This window comes from Magnolia sinica, chromosome 16 (genome assembly GCF_029962835.1).
Source record: "Magnolia sinica isolate HGM2019 chromosome 16, MsV1, whole genome shotgun sequence".
NCBI lineage: Eukaryota > Viridiplantae > Streptophyta > Magnoliopsida > Magnoliales > Magnoliaceae > Magnolia > Magnolia sinica.
The window spans coordinates 52477911-52499211 of NC_080588.1; the positions used below are offsets into that span (position 1 = coordinate 52477911).

The following is a 21301-nucleotide window of genomic DNA, read 5'->3' on the forward strand; positions in this document are numbered from 1 at the left end:
GAGACTTAGATCTATCTCATTTTTGGGCCCATACTCTATAATGATTTGAAAAATAAATAGACAGTAAGGATATACTTCCGTTTTAGCATCAAGCTTTAAAATTATCTTTCACAATGAATGAACGGAGTGGATAAAATAAATAAATAATTAAGTGGACCACATAGAGTTTACTTAGTATGGTAAGGGTACTGAGTTACTCAGTATGCAATCCGCTTCCCTAATCGAGAATTCTAGAAGGGGAAGGTAGGCCACAAAACCTCTGACTCAATCCGAATTCTAGAAGGGGTATCTCAGGCTGCTACAAATCAGGCAGATCCATAAGTTGGGTGGGCTACAAAACACAAAAGAATGAGAACGGTGTTGAGGGTTAAATATTGCATATTAGACCCCAATTATTACCTGATTTTACAAACATGATAATGTTTAACGTCCTATTTTAATTGTGTTTATGTTTCAAGGTGAATTTAGGAGCTTGGACTGAAAAAGGATGCTAAAGGCATGGATTTGATGGTCAAGAATCACCAAGGCAACGGACAGATCCTAAGGGACTGAGATCGAAGAATTTACACACCAAAGATCCGAGAAAATCAAGTGATTGACGATAGAGAGGCCTGAAAATCGTCCTGAATGCAAGATCACAGGGTTCCCACCGTCCGTTTAGCTCGAAACTTTATATTTGGCCTGAGGACCCTAAATTAACTGTACACATCGAAATTCAGCCCTTGGATCCCTGTGAAAGTGGCCCAATGGACAGATCAGCCCATAAATCACTGATTTAGGGCCCACCTGATATCTGGATATGCTTCAATTTTGATATGAACCCCTTAAATGAGGTGGCAAAACAGATGAACAGAGCGGATTTCTCATGCACATCACGATGAGCCCACCTTAGTTTGAGTGTGTGCACAGCACATGTGCAAGCGCATTGCACCGAACTACAAAGATGGTCAAACCGTCTTTGAGCTGCTCTCGACGCCCGCTTGTCACAATGTCGGCAAGGCCTGATCAGTGGGCCATTCCCATCATCCCAATGGACGATCTAAACCGTCCATTCGATCCAGGGGGTGGCCACGACCCTAGCCATGGTAGCCTTTTGGTCCCATGCAAGTGTACACACGTAGATCGCTATCAAACACAGGATGAACAGAGGGGTGTTTGATACAGTGGGCCGCACCAAAACTTGACCAAAACCACTCTTTTCCAACTGATTTTTCACTAGGAATCTAATAGACGGGGTGGATTTCCCCGAAAACATCACTGTGGGGCTCATCGAGCATCACAGCGCAACTCCCTTGTGTTAGTTATGCACGTCCGGAAAATCGAAATTTCCGGGATGTGGTGGCCCACCACCGTTGACCAGATGAAGCCCAAGCAAAAATTGAACCTCTACATGGAGAAAAATCCAGGAAGATCCGATCATGGGGACCTCTCCACACGCCAAATGCAGGTCAAGTGCGAAAGCAAGAAGTCTTGCTGCGTAAGTTTACACACAGAACTGACTTCCTCTTGCTACGCACATCGACCTCCCTATGCTTATAAAAAGGAGAGAAGAGAGAGGGAATGATTCTTGAACGTGGAAGAAGAGAGAGAGAGAGAGAGAGAGAGAGAGAGTGGCTAGCTAGGACACTACAAGAAATGGGACTTTTACCGGCACCCAGAAGCACTGGTTAAATCCTCCAAAAGCGCTGGCATTCTCTTTAGCGGCGCTAGACAAGCCCCAAAAACGGGTAAGTCGGCAAAGCTTTTAGTGGCGCTAAAACAGATTTCCCGGCGCTTGTATGAGCGCCGCAATTTATTTGCTCTTTTCAGCGTTTGTTGTGGCTTCACCGACGCTTTCTGTAGCCACTGGTATTTCTCAAAGAAGCGCTGCGAAAAGTAAAAATGCGCCGGTAAAGGATGATTTCTGGACACTTTTTATCACGGATAAGCGCCGACAAAATCTACATAAGCGCCGGCAAGTCTTTGTATAGATTTGACAGGCCCCAAGAGGCCAGTAATTTTTTTATTATATCTTATTCAATTGAAAACTGTATTTTTTTTAATATTTGAAACATAAAAAATGATGCAATACAATTAAAACTGAATATTAAACAAAGTTTATATTGCTACACAATAAAATATATATATATATATATATATATATAATATTTATTATAATAAATTGAAAATGGTCTTGAATTATAATAAAAATAACAAATCCTCTATATGGTCTACTCTAGCATGAGTGGCGTCAAAAGGCTGAAGTGCTTGTAGGCCTAAATTTAGGCACAATTGATTCAAATCCTGCACACAAGGAAAAAAAAAAATAGAAAGAGAAAGAGAGAGTCAAAAAGTAGCATTCAAATAGGCCTAATAGGACCCTACCCATTGACAACCCTACCTACAGCCGCACAGCCCCAACTGGCTGTCCAGTTATATATAGAAAAGGAAGAAATTATTCCTCATTTTATTTACTTCTTAACATTATCCTAATTACTTGTAAGGTAGACTGAATCAAGCAATAGATATGGGGAGCAACGACAAAAAGGATCGGAGTCGTGGTCTCTTTTGCAGCTTTATGTACTAATGTGATATATTGTCATTCGTATGAAGCATTGAAGACAGATCAATTGAATGAAGAACCTTTTTTTCGGTTCCTACATTTTGAATTTCTTAGAATTGGGACACTTCTAACTCTAGGGGCATAATTCCTCCAGCTTCTTGTGTCAAGACTCCATGTGTTTATTTATCCTTCTTTATCCTATGATCCTATTATTCTTCCCTATCTTCTTTACTTTGCTGCAACTGAAGTGAATTATCTAATTTGTGGCAATTCAAGATGGATTTCGAGTTTCAAATGGGAAGTAGTCATATCTTATAAAGTGAACTTAATTTCCATCATGATGATTCATTGAAACTCCATAGTATTTTTATTGATTAATGTAGGGTTTTAACAACAGGGGGTGGTTTATTCAGATGAAATGCAGCAAAAAGGACAATGTAACCCTATATAAAACATTACTCATCCATAATTCAAAAACCTATTGTGTTTCACTACTTCATTGTTGCCTTGCCTTGGGTTCAAGCAAAACTCATTTGAGAAGCTCTTCAAAAAATGTTACATGTCTTCCAGATGAATTATCAAAAGAGATCAAGTGGGGGAGGCCACATACCAGATGCAATTTCTGCTTTTCCTGTGCTTGAACTGCCTTCAGCAGACCGGCAAGGTCATCTCGACAGAAATCTGGGTTCAAAAGCATTGATTCCATTTCAAGAACCTGAACAATCGAATCACTTTATATCATTAGAATGTGTCAAAAAGGAAAAAAGCAGAACAATTTCAATATGATGCAGGCACCGACTTGTTTTGAGCAATCGTTGAACTCTATCGTGATCTCACTGCCAATAAAAAAACAACAATTAAACACCTGAAAAGTAGTATGAAACCCAACAGTCAAATCACTACCAATAGAAAACAACAATTAAATACCAAGTTGAGAACACTCGTACCAAATCCATCATTCAAATCATTTTCAAAAATTAAATACAAAAACCATTTCCCCTAACAGATTATGTGGAAAACGGCATTAGATTATAAACCCATTACCAAACCCATGATCTAAATCAGACCCATCAATCAAATTCCATAAAAAATCAAACAACCTCTTGAAAAAGAAGACAACCACATTGAAATATTGAAAACCCAAATCAGAATCCATTGTTGTATATCACCTCCAACACTCAAAACTCATATCCAGTCCTAGGCCCCACTCCTTGAAATCTGACGATACCTGAAATAAAGGAAGCTTAACTTGAAGACTCAAGCATGCTTCATATATTCTTGGGTATGTGACCTGCTGTGGATGGACCACACTTCCCAACCCTCCCAGATTGGAAGCCGAATGTGGACCATTGCCACATTTCACTTCTAAACTGTCACTTTGCAGGCCAAATTATTGAAAGCTAGGATGGTCCTATCCAGGAGAATTTTTCAGGCAACAGTCCTTCCAAAGTGGGGCCCAGCTGACAAACAGTCTAGATAACAGAACATTACACAAACTGAAAATGAGATTATGGCAATCGCATAACAAATTAATAGGGACCCTTTGCCAGCGGCCGGCTTTGGTTCCCACCCGCAAAGGATTCCACCAACTGCTGGTTTTGCCCTCCTTTCTTGTAGTGAAATCAGCCAGAGATGCAATAGAACCCCACTAAATCTTTCTTATCTGTTTAGCATCTTTCATTGATTAGTCTTCTATTTCTGTTTTTGGAAAGGCAACAAAGATTTCATTAAAGAAGAAGAAGAAGAGAAAAGGATACAAATCACATAATTACCAAAATATGAAAGCCAAATTCACATCATTAAGCAAACAAAATTTTCTGTTTCAGTAGAAATTGCTTTTTGTTTATCTTAATCATCTTTCGGTCGACCGAATCGAAATCACTGGAAGAGCTTACCAAAGAAGGATCTTTCATCATGTTCCGTTGCCCCATAGATGCTGAATCCTTGGAAGCATGCAGTCGTTGCAACCGATAATCAGTTTCAGGCCGACAACAGATTTTTCTTAGTGGTACTATTTCCTACAGTAAAAAAAGAGAGGAAACAAGTATTGAATAACTGCCTCAAGACTACAAGGTTACCAAATGGAATTTTGGTTTAGCATATGTAGCAAAACAATCAGTTTTAACTGACTTGAACAACTGAATTGGTCCATAATTGTATATCTTCTCATATATAACCTTTTCAAATGAGAGAGAGGGGGAGGCAGGGAGGGAGAGGGCAGAATTTCAAGATGGAAGCATGGAACGAAAACAATAAAAATGATGATGATGATGAACAAGAGATGCACACCTCAACACGTGCAACTGTCTTTCTTTAATAGTAAGAATAATGTTGTACCTAACAAAAGGGGATGGTGAGGGTCCACTACTCCCCAACCCAACTGTATCAAACTAGCCAAATCATCAATGATAGCTTCCCTTTTATAAGTCACAAACAGCTTTGACCCAAATACCCATGAACTAGATATCCATGTATGCTAAGGCACATACTCATGCATTCTCATGTATCTACTGAACATCGAAGCAAAGTAACAAAACCTATTACAGTAATTCCATTACTAAAAATATCTGTGGAAGTCATGCATATAGCATATTGAACTCTAGCAATGTTTGATATCACATTGAAAAGCAGATTTACTGATTGAAGAAGAAAAAAGAATTGAAACAAACCTCTGTGCCAACCGGAAATGCAGCCTGCCATAAATCTTCCTGAAAAACAGAAACAGTCATTTTTAAACAACAAAAAGAAAAAAGAAAAAACAGCAAACAACTATTAGAGGACATGTAATGCTGGTACAAGTTGAAGACAGCTAGGTTTCTAGTAGAATAAGCACTCTCTCCACTACAAGACATCTCTTCCTGCTTGGGATGACCTTGGTCTCAACTGAACTGCGACAGACTCAACAACACAAACACAACTCGGGCCATCTCTTCACAGAACAGCTGATTCATGGGATTCATCATTCGGGATTATTCATCTTGTTACAACTACCGTTGATCGAATGTAGACCACTTGGTGGCAATTCTAACCATCTATTTCTTCATACATGTGTGGCCCACTAGGTAAATTGAGCTGAATTTCAGTGCTTATCACCCTTACAACATCCTGGATCCCATGCATGTGCATCACGTATTTCGTCCTTTAGTTCACAGAATCTTGCAAATTGGAATTAAATGTATGGAAGTGAAAACCCATCACTCAGATAAGACTTCAAATACTCATCAATGTTAGCAGGTGGGTCTCAACCACTTTACACCTGTGAAGAGTTTCACAGGCAAACTTGTTGGACATGGGCCTGCAACCACTAGCAGGTGGGTCTCATGAGAGTTTTCCTCTTCCGTGTTTTCTCTCGGTGGTTCAAATTCAACTTCAAACTTAGATTGGATAAAGTTGAGATCAGATGAGTTACATTATCGAAATTGCATTGTACAAGGCAACGGTTACTTCATTCTACAACCCTGTATCTGTTTTTGGTGCCAATGCTCATCTACAAACCATGGACATGTGCCACTATCTGGATAAGGCTATCCACATGGAACTTTTTGGGTAACCAAACAGGCACTTAAGATAGCTCTAAATAGAGGCCTCCAAATTCTCTTGGCCTATAGTTATAAGTTTGCTGGAATCAAATAAAGTGAAAAAAATGCCTAATGACCATCAAGTTGGAATCGATTAGGGAGAACAGATGCACAACAAAGGAACACTCACAATGGCTGAAGAATGTATGATAATTGCAACATGCACTTATATAATAGTATAGCATGGTTTACTATGTAAATAACTAAATATGAAAATAAGAGAATTTCTCAATGTTAGGTAGAGAAAAACAATGACAACTCAAGATACCTTGAGATACTCATCAATGTCAGCCTTAATCTGCTTTGCTTTCAGAGCACCATCAACCTCAGAGAGAATGCGTGGTGATTGGCTGATTTCAGCCAGCAAATCAATCTGCATTCAGGAGAGAAGAAAGATGCTAGCTTAATAGAGAACTATTAAATATTGATTAGGAAGTTCAAACAAAATCATGATGCAGCCACCTTCAAGTTGGGAGTAGAAGGATCGGGCAGCCTCATGTTTCGTGGGAATGCACTTAGAATAACATTCCGCATTTGAATGCAACTGGGGGGAATCACATCACAGAAGCTGAAATGATAATCACAAAGGAACTCCGGGAAATCATGAAGCAGTACCAAGAGCACCCTTAGAGTGCCTTTGTACAGAAAGTGAACCTGCCCACAAGTAATAATAGAGATAAAAATGTCACTCCACCAGTAAAAAAAAAAAAAAAAAAAACTGTTCTTTTTCTTTTTTCTTTTTTGAAGGTAAGGAATTCCATTTACTGCACCGATCACAAGTAAATGTAAAGATAATAACAAGACAAACCGATTCCCCAAGTTCAGCATTCCTCAAGTATGGCTCCATGAATTTGAACAAGTCAACAAGTAGGCGCTGAACCAAAGGCCAATCCTTCTGAGAGTTGATTGTTAGCAATTTTGGTGGCTCACCAACTCGAGCCATGCAAAGCTGAAAGAACATCAATCAGATTACCAACCTCACCGAGGAAAACATAAAGAAAGAACATTTCTCATGCAGAATTAATGAATGATCAGATACATTATAGAACTTGAATACTTAAAAAATTGTAATTTTTAAATTCTAATCACACTCTCCTGATGCATTTTTGTCAGACCATACAAAGAAACAGTACCATGGTGACCGCAATTGTGGGGAATAAAACACGAGCTCTCTGGAAAAAAGAAAAATAAAAAAAGAAAATAAGAAAATAAAAGCCTAACACAAGAAAGCAAATAACCTAAATAAATGATTTAATCCATAGACAGAGAACCTATGGCTACCGATAATCCGTAGCCATTGCAATTTTTGTTGTTTCAGTTTTTCCTGCCCCACTTTCACCACTAGAAAAAAAAAAAAAAAAAAAAACAATTGCAGGTTAATCAGTAATGTTGAAGAAAGATGCACTTTTGCTCTTGATAGTTATCTAAATTGTTGTGAGAAAAACAGAGCTTCAATAGACTTTGAAAAAGAGAAATCAGTTAATGCATTAAAGATTCGGGGCAAGAGAGCATGAAATGGAGGCCAACGATCCACGAGGCTAAACATCACCAGAAAAATATGAACGCATTCCCTTCCAGAAAAATATGAATGGCAGTAAAATGGGGAGCCAAAGTTTTAAAAAATTAAAATTAAAATTAAAAGAACAGAAGGAAAAGAAAAGAAAATGCACTCTAACCATATCTGATGGCTGTACCCGATATCATTCCATGCTTATCAAATTGGATCTCAACAAATTTACAGAAATGACTGCACCAATATAATCAAGAGGGCAATCAATACAGTACAAACGTTCCATAATTTCAGGAAAAGTAGGATGATCATTGAGTACAATATCAATTCAAATTCTTCAGATATGAAAGATACACATGGCATTTTGAAGAAATTCCAGAAAGATTAATGATTTAAAAAAAAAAAAAAAAAAAAGAAGGAAAAACACTATACATCCATACCCACAACCATACGCTCAGAACTATGATGTGCTAGATTTCAGAAAGGCAAAACACATTAAATAATTTCTTAATGAAATGTACACTTGGAACAGTATCTCACCTGGTAATGCAAGTCCCTGAAGAAAGGGAACAAATACGCCCCCCCCCCTCCCCCAAAAAAAAAAAAGCAGCAAAACATGAGAATAATATTGTCAGAATACAGCATTGGACTCTGAAGTTATTTACATCAACAGTGATGAAAACAAGTTATTTACATCAAACAGTGATAAACTAAGATTTTGAATGTTTTTTAAAGACATGATTAGCATGATTCCTCCATTTCTCTGAATGCCTATTGTCATACATTCAATATATATATATATATCTATATATATATATATATATATATATATATATATATATATATATATATATATATATATATATATAATGACGAATGTATCTTTCCACTAATACCACAATTACAAAAAAGAATAAAAGAAAAAAACAAGAGAGATATCTAAATTTTTTGAGAAAAATAACAAATGAGTCTTTCCACAAACACCACAATTACAATAGAAACAGAAACAAAATTGAAATTAAAAAGAAGCATCTACCTTTAAAATGTCTAGCAGATTAACGAGGATCGTTGAATTCAGCAAAACCCATATTGGCGTCAGAGAGAGTGTTTGACCTTAATATTTCATATCTGCGATGGTGTTGTCATGTTCGTGTAGTATTTCTGAGACTAGGATTTGGGCAATACCACGAAGACGGTGTTGTCAAATGCAATGCGACACAAACATGTTGTGAAAAATGTAGCTAAGAAAAGGTTCCTGGAGTAGAAAAAACAAGTCTTCAAACAAACCACAACTTGTGAGGAGTCCACATGAAGGGGTTACAAAATATAGAAAAGAAATGAGAGATTAGTTTTGAATGCAAATGGAGACCTTCTCTACGAATAGTAATCAACAAAAGCTCCAAAACATTACAGCTACGTTTGGAAGCACAAAGGAATTGAATTGTGCCAGTTTAAACAAGAAGAAAAACCTTTTAAAAAAATAATAATAAATAAGGAAAGTTTTTTGTTTTTGTTTTGTTGATGTTTCCTATCATTCCTAATGGAAAGTGGCCCTCAAATTGTAATTAGCTTCTTTTCAAGTTCAGATTGAAAGTAATATTCATCTGCTCAGCTAAATCCACACAAAACATTCTTTGTTGGGCCATTTCATCATACTGTTAGCATGCATGAAATACAGGAGGTATACACAAGGGGCTTTTTAGTTTTTATGAATGGGACCATTGTAGTGACCTAAAATGATGATATTATGGTCCATGCACCAAAAATCTGAAAGGGGACTAAAAAATCCCTCATCTTAGTTACATCCACACAAAACATTGCTTGTTGAGCCATTTCATCAAACAATTAGCATGCATGAAATACAAGTGTAGCAAGATTGTTGTTGTTCATAGAAAGGGGTTAGGCCAACCCACTTGCCAGAAACTAATTATAACAGGACACTTGGCTTTTGACGTTTTCCATCCAATCTTCGCACTCCAAACAACGCACACGACAATGCTCGTGCGGCCGGCAACCGCAGGTTGCGAGAGAGGTTAGACGATACTCGGGCTGCCAATGAATCTTGATACGCAGGCAGTGAGAAATTACATACTTGGCATATATTAACTCAGTTCAAACTGATTAAATTGTGAGGTTTACTGTATACAAAGGGGCTGTTACAAAATCTGATTGGTTGAGCAGTCCTAAACTTGGAGTCATGGACACCTGATTGGTGAAATAGAACCATTGGATTTTATTTTATTTTATTTTCATTTCTAACCGTGTAATAAATGTTCACCGTTCGAACAGTCCTGTCAGATGATAAAATAACCATTATATTTTACCAGTTAGAAACATAGATTGGACAGCTTAGTTTAATTTGATTATAGTAGACACGGAACTTTGGATAATTTGTTCCGAAATTTGTTATTGAAATACACTGGAATTCAAATCACATGATAAATAGAATCATGCCAATTCGGATCCTCAACTATATTTGAATGCTTGTCGTTAGAATACATAGAAATTTTGAAATCCAAACACTTAATACCCTAAATTAGTATATATATGCAATTTGATATAATAATTGTGATAAGCCCATTAAAATATATACTTTGACTGAAAATAAAGAATTTTTAAAATCTTGGGTGAGCCCACTTTCAAATCTACAATTGTTTTTGCATTTGCATCTGGGTCTCAACCATTAATTCTGATTCTAAATCACAATATTTTGTTGCATTTCATTTAAAATTAATTTCATTTACGTACTATTTATCATCTACCAAACAATTCTTCTTTACATCCATTTATCACGGGTTGCATAAACCAAACGACCCTTTTTGCCCATGTGCATTCATTTATCACCGGTTACAACTGTTTATCACAGGTTACAACCGTCTCCAAACAACCTAACGACCTTAAAAGTTATTAGCTTTTTACATTTCAAACGTCTAGAAACCATTTTCTTTACATGAAAAATATAAATATAGTGAAACTTTTATCTAATTATTTATTATACCATTTTAATAACTTAATATTTTTGAATCCGGATCTTTTACTGGCCTCAAGCAGGAATATCATGTGGACCAATCACATTACAACAAACAAAATATCCCTGCTCTTGGCAAGCAAAGGATTGGGGCTCAATATTTTTAAAGCTCACATGTTTTAAATTCATATGATTTAAATATAAACACTTAAATATATCTACTAAATTATAATAAATATATTTAAGAGGTTTGCTTAAATACATCCATAGGTGCTACCATATGATATGTGTGGAATTTAGCTTTTAAATCCAAGTCATATTCCAATGATCCAAACCAACTATAAGACCATAAGGTAGAACGACAACAGATAAAAGCTCTCGATCTGATTATTTCAATCCTTTTATAATTTTATAATTTGCCTATTTTGCTTCTGTAGTTTGTGTATAATCAAAAGATTGAAAGCCCTATCAAATAAATGATTTTGATAAAATTGAAAAAAGCTCGAGTCCAACGTCCCAACGTATTTTACTGCTGATTAAACATCTACTTTAGTATTTTACTTTCCGCGAGATTTTCAATATTCAGTAAAAACCTATAATCTGAAAATCTCCCGAGAAATTCCCATGCTGAGATATTGCCGAGAACGAGAGTTGTCATTGCCAAGAAGAAGATTCGTCGCTACGCCCAGAAGAGAAAGTGAGAGAGATAAACAGAAAAATACGACAATGCATGGAAAAGAAAAAAAAAACTTCAGAAATTAAAATATATAGCATTAATTAATATCGTACACCAACATTAGGCGAAAAAAGGAAAGAAAAAAAACCCACGAAGGATTACATATTCATCACAAAACCCATACAAAAATAAGAATTAAAAAAAGAGGGGCAATCCCAATTCGGTAAAGATCTCATCTCCCTCTCTTATTTAGATTCATCTTCTCGTAGTAGCGAATGGAGAGAAGCGAGAGCGAGAGATGAACTTCGTCTTTCCCCCAATGGGCAGGCGTCTTTGGTGAAATTACAGGAAAGGGCAGAGATGTTGATGATGATGATGGTAGCTGGGGTTTTAGAAGGGGCCTGAGGTAGGTGGAGTGGAGGCGACGGAACCCGCCAAGGGCGAGAACGACGGATCTCAGCTGTTGAGTTCCGCATCCGGTGTTGGCCCAGTGACGTGTACAGATCATCTCCCACAGCCGCTCATCCTGCGCCGTTTTGTGCCACTGCTTGCTAACGCACGCCGCGGTGGCCAGCGACCTCGCGTCCACGTGCTTCAGCACCTCGAACAGAAGGTCCTCGTCCAGATGTACGAATCCCGACTCCTCCGCCATCTCTTCTTCCTCCTTTCTCTTCTTCTTCTTCAGATCCTCCACAGCCGATGGATTTTCATCGAGCGGTCGCTTCATCTCCTCGATTGGGAACGGACAGGGATCTCTGAAGAGGAGGTTTTTCTTTTTCCCTCTCTCTCTCTCTCTCTCTCTCTCTTCCTCTTCCTCCCAAATCTGCCTTTTGATCTCCGCAGAGAGGTGGCCCCGCGCCGGGGCATTATTCTAGGGAACGGATTGGCTACTCCCCTGACACCAGCCCCGTGGCTGGTGGTCAGTGCTCTGTGGGCTCCACCATGATGTATGTATTTCATCCATTCCGTTCATCCATTTTTATAGATCATTTTAGGCTGTATTCTAAAAATGAGAGGATACAAATCTCAGATGGACCACACCACAAGAAAACAATAGTGATTGGATATCCATCATTTAAATCCTCCTAAGACCCACTGTACTGTTTATTTGACATCCAGTCTCTTGATTAAGTCATGAAGAGCCAGATGAAGGGAAAAAATAAATATCATCTTGATCCAATACTTTTATGGCCCCAAAAAGTTTTTAATGGTCAATATTCATTCAACACTGTTTCCTATAATGTGGTCCACTTAAGATTGGGAAATACTTACTTTTTTTTTGTAATATATGAAATGATCTAGAAAAACAGATGGACAGCATGGATGAAACACATACATCATGGTGTGGTGCATGAAGCACCGACCACTAGCCATTTGCCGGTGGCAGGGGAGTAGCAATCTGTTTCCATTATTCTACCAGTGGAATTAAGACATTTGGATGGTAAGTCGATGAAATTACAAGATTGCCATTGTCTTTGGATCGTTTCGATGACGACACGATATGAAATGAATGCGCTTCGGTTTTTGCGAAAAATGACGAGAATGCCCGGAATCTTTTTCAGTGCCCGATTTGGTAGTCCACGGGATTTCCATAAAATGGTGCACCCCCTGTGGTGGGCCTAACAAACAAACGGTCCTGATAGGGTGTTGACGCAGGGAGGGAACTGATAATGTTGATCACCATTTTCCTCAAAGATATCTACTCGGAATGCACAGAGCTCCCTGTACTCGTCGCATGTTGTTTTGGAATAAATGGGGATAAATATAAATGTAATTTTTAATAAATTCAAAATAACTTAATTGATACTGAGAAAGAATTTACAGCACTTTAGATAAGGAACTCAATCTTATCTACATTAATGGGCCTGTTTGGGAGCGTGGAATTGGAACCCTCGGATTAGGAAGCCCAAGATTGGAAACCCCCTCGATTCGCAATCCTCCCGGTGTATTTGGCACTCTGGAGTGTGAATAAACTTTAATCCAAAATCACCAATTCATGGTATATTTACGGGGGTTTGAATTTAATTACTAAATTAACTTTAATATATTTAATTAGTGAGATATGTAAATTTTGACACAATGGTTGTGATAAGCCCGCTGAAATATATGCTTTGCCCGATAATGAAGAAATTCCAAGTCTTAGATGGGCCACGAACACAAGATCATGTCTGAGTGACTAACCAACAATTTTTAATCGTTGATTTACATGGATAACGTTTGGACACTGCTGATTTACATGTACAATGTGTGGACGGTGTTAATCATCATTAGTGGGCCATGTGCGCAATATAATGATAGTGTATAATGAAACACATGTTACACCTGCAACTATTAAAATGATTTTAGGTGCAATCCAAGCTCTCACTGTGGATTAAAACCCCCTCAAAGAGGGGATTGGAAACCCCTTGGATTTGAAACCCCCAGTTACTTTATGTTGCCAAACAGCCAGGGGATTTGAAACCCCCTCCAATCCATGGTGCGAAATGACTTAGGATTGAGTTTTCTCAACTCTAACTCAAACACCCTAAAAATGTAACTAACTTTAAATAGTAAATATACCATTTATAGATTAAGTGTCCAATTTGGCCCAACTATGTTATTTTCCTAACTTTTCTAAGCCCTTTTTACCAGTTCTACCATTCAAAGTATGAAAAGTTATACTCAAAATAAAACTTGCTATTTGTAATAAAAATGAAAATAAATGATATTTTTGACAGTCAATTGGATGAAATCTTGCAAATCCAGCGCGGGCAATCCAATGCAGCAAGGTTAGTTAGCTTAAGTAGGTTCTCCTACTCTAAAATCATATATAATATGTTGAAAAATTCATCCCGGTTTGCAAGATACGACTGTTTTAAGGTTCCGATGGTCCTGATCATTTCCACCTCTAATCAGGCCTTCTCTGGTCCATCTTTGCCATGAATGTTCCTGTGACCCGCTCTACATTAGGTGCTCAAATTCAGCTACTTGTGCTTTTTCGTAGTCTTTCTGGAAAAAAAGAAAAAAGAAAATCATCTGTAGAGCTGGCTGTAATGGTAGCTTATCCATCCACCTTTTGTATGGAAAATCCTTACGGTCTAAAACTTAAAGCACATTGTGGATGGATCACTAATAAGAAATCCCATTGATCTAACACTCTTAAACAGTTTGATTTTTTTTTGTTAAATTTAAACTTGTTGGTGTTATTTTAAATTTGGTCATGTGATTTGTGCAGGCACGCCGGAATTGAATGTGTAGCATAATTCATATTGAACAATTACAACCCCAAGTGCCAAGATAGGCAGATACATCAAAAATCAAATGTATGTGTCTGATATTGAATAAGATCGATCCCCTATTTAACCACTTGCATAGCATTGCTTAAGATGACTTGACGATTATCAGAAGGGGAGGTTCATCTTTTGAAAATGGGTTATGTCACGCCCCGAACTCGGAAACCGGGCTCACAAAATTTTCGATCGCCGAATCCGGCGCCAACAGCCTCTGTAAAACCCCATTCTCGGCTCCCGACATCCATTTACCAGGTTCCGATCCTAGGATCCTATAAGGAGGATTTCTAATATCAATTTAATTCATAATGAGCATAACCAAAAGCATAACCCACGAACAATAACCACAAGAACATCATCACAAAATCCACTATGATAAAAAACTTTTAAGTACAATGCATCTGAAGGGAATACAAGATAATGCAAAAGATAGAAACTCCAAAAGCTTGTCTGCACACTCCTGCTGCTACTATGCTACAGCTGCGTCCTAGCGTCACCTACACACATCAATCATGCATAAGCTTATAGAAAGCTTAGAGGGTGGTGTAAGTGTGTGCGCAATATAAGCGTGCTCAGAATGCAAGGTCAGAGTAATGCGGTATCATGGTGATGAGTACATGAATGCAATCAGCCGTACCAAGGCTATACGGTGTAAGATATGAATGCTATCGGCCACAACACGGCCATGCGATGCGAGATGCAACTCAAGTATGCCAATCCTCATCATATATCAGTACAGTTCTCATTCTGAATAATCACCGGGATTCAATACACTCTAAATGGCATTGTCGCTCTCCTAGCCTCACTATCCAAGTGAGCGTAAGAAACCTCACTATCCGCCTGGCTAATAGTCTGCCAATACTTATCCGACATGTCGATACTGGACCCATTCACGAGCTGGTCAAACTCAGCCTAGTATTGTCCCCTACCCTCGGGCGAGTAAGGCCACACCCCTTTCCAACCGACCACGACACAATGGGAGACACGGCCTCCTGGTATTCGGCCCTCATGCGCTCATATATCCACTCGGTCTCGATGTTGGAGTCATCTTCTGGTACCATCGGGTTTAGGGATTTTCACCCAGGGACATATATGGCCCCCCGATGCTTAGTAACAATATTTTTGGTATCCAATCCAGCCACCCACGATGTATCTGTGGAGGCTTTGGCCCTGATGTCGCTAGGGCATACAATGATCACAATCACACAAATGCAAGTGCATAAATCATACCATTAGACATGCAACAATCCTACGCGTACCGCGCGCTCATGTAGGGTAACTCCGCCTATCAGGGAGTCCATAAACCATCTACCCGAAGGCATGTGCAATGATCAGTCAATCCTCACATCAGGCATACATATGATGTGTATGATCATAGATCATGAATCTATACTAAACATGTTATGTGGTGATGGGCTCAGATCAAAACGAAGATGGGCCTGGACGGCCTACACATTACAAGTATGGGCCTATTAATGGGCCCTAGGGAGAGAGTGACAATGCGGACATTTAACCAACATCATCCTTACAATGTGGACATCAAACCATCATTGCTCCCAAGGTATAGCCCGCTATAAAATCAACATATATACCATGGTGGAATCACACTACAATGGGCCTTATATACGTCCTATTGGGCCTTGACCCATGGGCCTCCTGTACATCAAATATGCCTCATACATGGGTCTTGTAGATATATATATCAAGGTGGGCCTCAACGACGGGCCACAAATGCATCAAGATGGGCCTAGTCACATGGGCCTTGAATACATCACAATGGGCCTCATAATATGGGCCTTAAATTATCTCCAAAATGGTTGGATGGTTTGGATGAAACACATGTATCATGATGGAGCCCACACTAATGGAGGGTGTGGATTACAATACATACATAAGTGGGTCCCATGTGGGGCCTACCATAATGTTTATTTTCCATCTAACCCATTGATAAGGTCACTCAGACCTGGGGCCCACAGTAATATTTATTTTCCACCCAACCTGGGCCCACTGTAATGTTTATTTACATCCAATCTGTGCATAAGGTCATGTGGACCAGGGCCCACCATAATGTTTATTTACATCCAACCTGTACATAAGGTCACGTGGACCAGGGCCCACCATAACGTTTATTTACATCCAATCTGTTCACAAGGCCACGTGGACCTGGGTGGGATTGGGGCCCACCGTAACGTTTATTTGCCATACAACCTGTTGACAGGGTCACACGGTCAGGGAGCCCACCATGATATTTTTTTTATTTTTTTATTTTTATTTTTTTAATCACGTGGACAGGGAGCCCACCGTGATGTGGTTCACAAATCCAGCCCGCTCATTATGTGTGTCCCACTTGGCTGAGGGTACAGACCAAGTTTCACCCGCATCCAAATTTCAAGTAGGCCCCACCAAGTGATTTTATATGTTTTAGGCATGTCTTCACATGATTTTAGATGGTATGGCCCACCTGAGTTCTGTATACGGCTGATTTTTTTGGGAGGGGGCCACTGCTAGGAGGGACCCAACAAATGTATGGTGTTGATGTTCGAAACGCATCACGGTGGGGCCCACAGCTGGGCCGTGAGGGCTAGCCCAATCCGCCCGTCCGTCAGGCGCAAGCGCTACCTGCGTCTGCAGTAGCAGCGTCAACGTTGCCTTCTTCCTCTTTTTATTTTTTATTTCAGGTTTTCTCAAGGTTTTGCATAAGTGGGGCCCACATCAGGAAAATCGGACCCCGCCATTGGTCTCCATGTCCCCATACACACCTATCAAGCTCAATATTGGGTATATTTCCGTGTACAAAAGTATCGAGGTGTATTTCAACGGCAAAAATTGTTATTCTCAATGCTATGGGCCGCTAGGAACTCAGATTCTATTTATTTTTCAGCCCAACGCCTAAAACGATCTTAGGAAGAAGATGGACGGCTTGGATTAAGCACATGCATCAAGCTGGGGCTTGCATGAGTGGCCCACTCCAAAAATATTTTTTTTAAAAGCTTGCAAGTACACACCCCTGTCCGTATACACACTCCATGTTAGCCACGCCCGTCCAAGGCTGCACGTCAGTGTTGATACAACACATTGACCATGGTGGGTCCCACATGTATGTGGCCCACCACCATGCATATATATATAGTATTAATATAAAATAAATATAATATATTATATATAGCATGTGGGACTTTCCACCATCCCAAAAATGGATGATGGATTTTGCTTAAAATGTGGTGGGCCACACCATTGATGAATGGAGTGGATTTAACATGATTTGGTGGGGCCCACTTCATTATAGGGAGAGGAAAGAGAGAGAGAGAGATACGGTGATAGAGAGGAGGGACCCCGCCACTATGGGCCCTCCATTGATACATCACATACATCGAAATGGGTCCCACCAACAAGTGGGCCCTTAAAATTGAAAACAACGGTAGATCACCCACCTCTAAGCCTTCTTCTTGCTCTCGTAGGCTCCTAAGCTCCTATGCTCGACTTTTAACAGTAGATGATGGAGCTTTTATGGTGAGGATGAGAGATGAGAGGGTGGGCCACACTTGGAGTAGAGAGAGAGTGTTGGATGTGTGGAATTTCTCATGGGATTTGGATATTTGCTAGAGAATAAGAGAGGGAGATAGAAATAATGGGTGTAAGGATGGATGGAGTGGTGTTGTAAGGATGGGAGATGGATGGGTTTGGGTGAGTTTTGAACTTTTGTAAAAGAGGTATGACCTTAGTTGAAAATGGGGTAAAATAGGGATGGTGAGGGGAGAGAGAGTTGACTTAAGGGAAAAGAAGAGATGGGTTGGTTGTACTTGAGGTATAGTTGTACTTGACATTGATTGATAGGACATATCGTAGAGATTCCCTTGATATTCGCAATACGCGGCGTTTCTTCGGAATGAACGCAGGCCCACATCTCCTAGCTTGGGTATCGGTTCGGTGCGCGAGTTGCGGCGTTGGAACCGCGGCGACGGCGCGGTCGCTATGATATAAGTTTCGGATCGAGTCGACGTCGGTGTCCGGGACCCGGCTTAGGTTCGCACGCAAACGTTGGATATAGGTCGAGGATTGCAGGAATTCGACCAGAAGGACCGCGGAAGCCAACGGAATGGTACGGACTAGGATACGGGTCTTACAACTCTCCCCTCCAAATAAAAATTTCATCCTCGAAATTTACACAATCATTGCAAGGAAACATAACTCATAATAAAAGAGGAATCAAGGCATCGTCATATAAAATTGAAGGCAGCATACAACATACAATATATAATCAATCATCAAAGAGATGGGGATAACGCTCTCGAATCTCAGCCTCGCGCTCCCAAGACGCCTCGTCAAAGAATGGTGACCCCACTGAACCTTCACCAAGGGAATGACCTTGGTCCGGAGGACTTGCTCCTTCCGATCAAGGATACGAACTGGCTGCTCAATATAAGAAGCGACCTCACGAACCTCCAATGGCTGCCAATCAATAACGGGAACTACGTCTGACCCACATCTTCTCAACATAGAGACATGAAAAATGTTATGGACACCAAACAACTGAGATGGTAAGGCAAGCCGATAGGCTACGACACAAATACACTCAGTGATCTCGAAAGGTCCAATGAATCTCGGGGCAAGCGTGCCCTTCGCTCCAAATCGAACTGCACCCTTCATGAGCGAGACGTTGAGATATACGTGGTCCCCTACATCAAACTCCAAGGGACGACGCCGACGATCAGCAAAACTCTTCTGCTGGCTCTGAGCTGTGCGCATCCTCTGCCTGATGATATTGATAACCTCTGATGTCTGCTGCACAAGCTCGGGACCTAGGAGACGCCGCTCTCTAATCTCGGTCCAACAACTCGGAGATCTGCATGGTCTGCCATACAATGCCTCAAAAGGAGCCATGCCAATAGTCGCTTGATAGCTGTTGTTGTATACGAACTCAGCCAATCGCAGATGCTCATCCTAGCTACCCCTGAAGTCAATCACGCAGGCCCGAAGCATATCCTCAAGGATCTGGTTGACCCTCTCGGTCTGGCCATTGGTCTGTGGATGGTACGCAGTGTTGTGCTGCAAATCAGTGCCCATAGCTCGCTGAAAGCTCCTCCAGAACTGAGACGTGAACCTCGGGTCTTGGTTAGAAACGATCGAGACTGGAACACCATGCAGTCTCACAATCTCCTCGACGAATAACCTCGCAAGCCGATCTAAAGGCCAAGTCGCACGAATTGCAAGAAAATGTGCCGACTTCGTCAGACGATCAACGACGACCTAGATGGCGTCATGACCGCGCTGAGTCCTCGGTAAACCCATAATAAAATCTGTAGATACGTGCTTCCACTTCCACGTCGGGACGCTCAATGGCTGCAATAGACCAGAGGGTCTCTGATGATGGGCCTTGACACGCTGGCATGTGTCACACTTGGCCACAAAACTGGTAATCTGGCGCTTCATCTCCGCCCAAAAATACTGTCTCCTCATATCACGATACATCTTCGTCGAGCCAGGGTGGATAGAAAACCGTGATCGATGTACCTCGATCATAAGATCTCTGCGCAACTCAGGAATATCCAAGACACATAATTGACCTCTGAAGCAAAGTCCATCATCAGAACCAATCTACCAATCTGTCTGACTCTCAGACGCTGCCTCTGCTCGGTAATCCTGTAACGACTCATCTGTCTGTTGAGCCTCGATCACCTTTGCGACAAGAGAGGGTTGAATCGACAGGCTCGATAGCTGAACGATAGAAGACTGCAGACCAAAATCAAAGTTGTACTCTGTTATATCCTCGAGCATCCTCCACTCCAGAATCATCATATGTGCCACTAGGCCTCGTGGCTGATGGCTGAGGGCATCCGCCACCACATTCGCCTTACCTGGGTGGTACTTGAGGTCAAAATGATAGTCCTTCAGGAGCTCCATCCAACGTCTCTGCCTCATGTTCAACTCGGACTGAGAAAATAAATACTTCAAGCTCTTGTGGTCAGAGAAGAGCTCGAACCTGACCCCATAAAGATAGTGTCTCCACAACTTCAGTGCGAAGACAACTGCTGCCAGCTCCAAATCATGCGTGGGGTAGTTCAGCTCATGGACCTTGAGCTGACGAGACGCGAAGGCTACAGGCCTGCCATGCTGCATCAGGACAACACCTAAACCAATACGCAAAGCATCGGTAAATACAATAAATCCATCACTCCCAGAGGGAAGAGTGAGGACAGAAGCGGACGTTAAACGATCCTTCAGCTCCACGAATTCCTGCTCACATGCGTCTGTCCAAACAAAATCTGTGCCCTTCCGAGTCAACCTGGTCAACGGGGCTACAATAAGGGAGAAGCCCTCAATGAAACGCCGATAGTATCCTGCTAAACAAAGGAAACTGCGGATCTTGGACGCAATAATAGGCTGGCTCTACTGACGTACTGCCTCAACCTTCGAGGGGCCCACTGCGACACCCTCCCTCGTCACCACGTGACCAAGGAATCTCATCTCCTGTCAGAACTCGCAGTTCTCCAGCTTCTCAAATAGCTGGTGGGCACGGAGGGTCTGCAAAGCGATTTCCAGATGCTGCATATGGTCCTCACGGGTCCTCGAATATATCAGAATGTTGTCGATGAAGACCACCACAAACTGATCGAGATATGAACAGAAGATCTCGTTCATCAACTGCATGAAGACTGCGGGTGCATTAGTCAGTCCGAAGGACATGACCTGAAACTCAAAATGACCGTAATGTGTCCTGAAAGCCGTCTTCAGGATGTCCTCCTCTCAGACACGAATCT

The 21301-nt window shown here is 40.6% G+C and overlaps 2 protein-coding genes across 4 annotated transcripts; both read right to left on the minus strand.

Annotated features, from left to right (window-relative positions):
- Positions 1–2141: 2141 nt before the first annotated feature.
- On the minus strand, positions 2142–7078 carry LOC131229536 (uncharacterized). 3 transcript variants are annotated; one of them, XM_058225525.1, is made up of 8 exons: positions 6929–7078; positions 6583–6774; positions 6389–6493; positions 5212–5250; positions 4438–4560; positions 3342–3407; positions 3153–3257; positions 2142–2283 (listed from the first exon to the last, which is right to left on the minus strand). In XM_058225525.1, exons 1-8 carry the CDS (start codon positions 7061–7063, stop codon positions 2179–2181), a joined length of 870 nt encoding a protein of 289 aa, XP_058081508.1. In that variant the 5' UTR covers positions 7064–7078; the 3' UTR covers positions 2142–2178. The 3 variants fall into 3 exon arrangements, with proteins under 3 accessions (XP_058081508.1, XP_058081509.1, XP_058081510.1); XM_058225526.1 differs by lacking the exon at positions 5212–5250; XM_058225527.1 differs by lacking the exon at positions 3342–3407.
- A 4270-nt stretch (positions 7079–11348) lies between these two features.
- On the minus strand, positions 11349–12092 carry LOC131229358 (F-box protein GID2-like). Its single transcript, XM_058225296.1, has one exon. It carries the CDS (start codon positions 11999–12001, stop codon positions 11507–11509), a length of 495 nt encoding a protein of 164 aa, XP_058081279.1. The 5' UTR covers positions 12002–12092; the 3' UTR covers positions 11349–11506.
- Positions 12093–21301: the final 9209 nt, after the last annotated feature.

Bases quoted from the DNA above. Each gene is read 5' to 3' on its own strand.
- LOC131229536 (XM_058225525.1), bottom strand. From the start codon at position 7,063: ATGGCTCGAGTTGGTGAGCCACCAAAATTGCTAACAATCAACTCTCAG. The intron at 6,494-6,582 runs GTGGCTGCATCA...TCCTGAATGCAG, and splicing joins CTTCTACTCCCAACTTGAAG to ATTGATTTGCTGGCTGAAAT. The intron at 5,251-6,388 runs GTATCTTGAGTT...TCTGTTTTTCAG, and splicing joins ACATTGATGAGTATCTCAAG to GAAGATTTATGGCAGGCTGC.
- LOC131229358 (XM_058225296.1), bottom strand. From the start codon at position 12,001: ATGAAGCGACCGCTCGATGAAAATCCATCGGCTGTGGAGGATCTGAAG.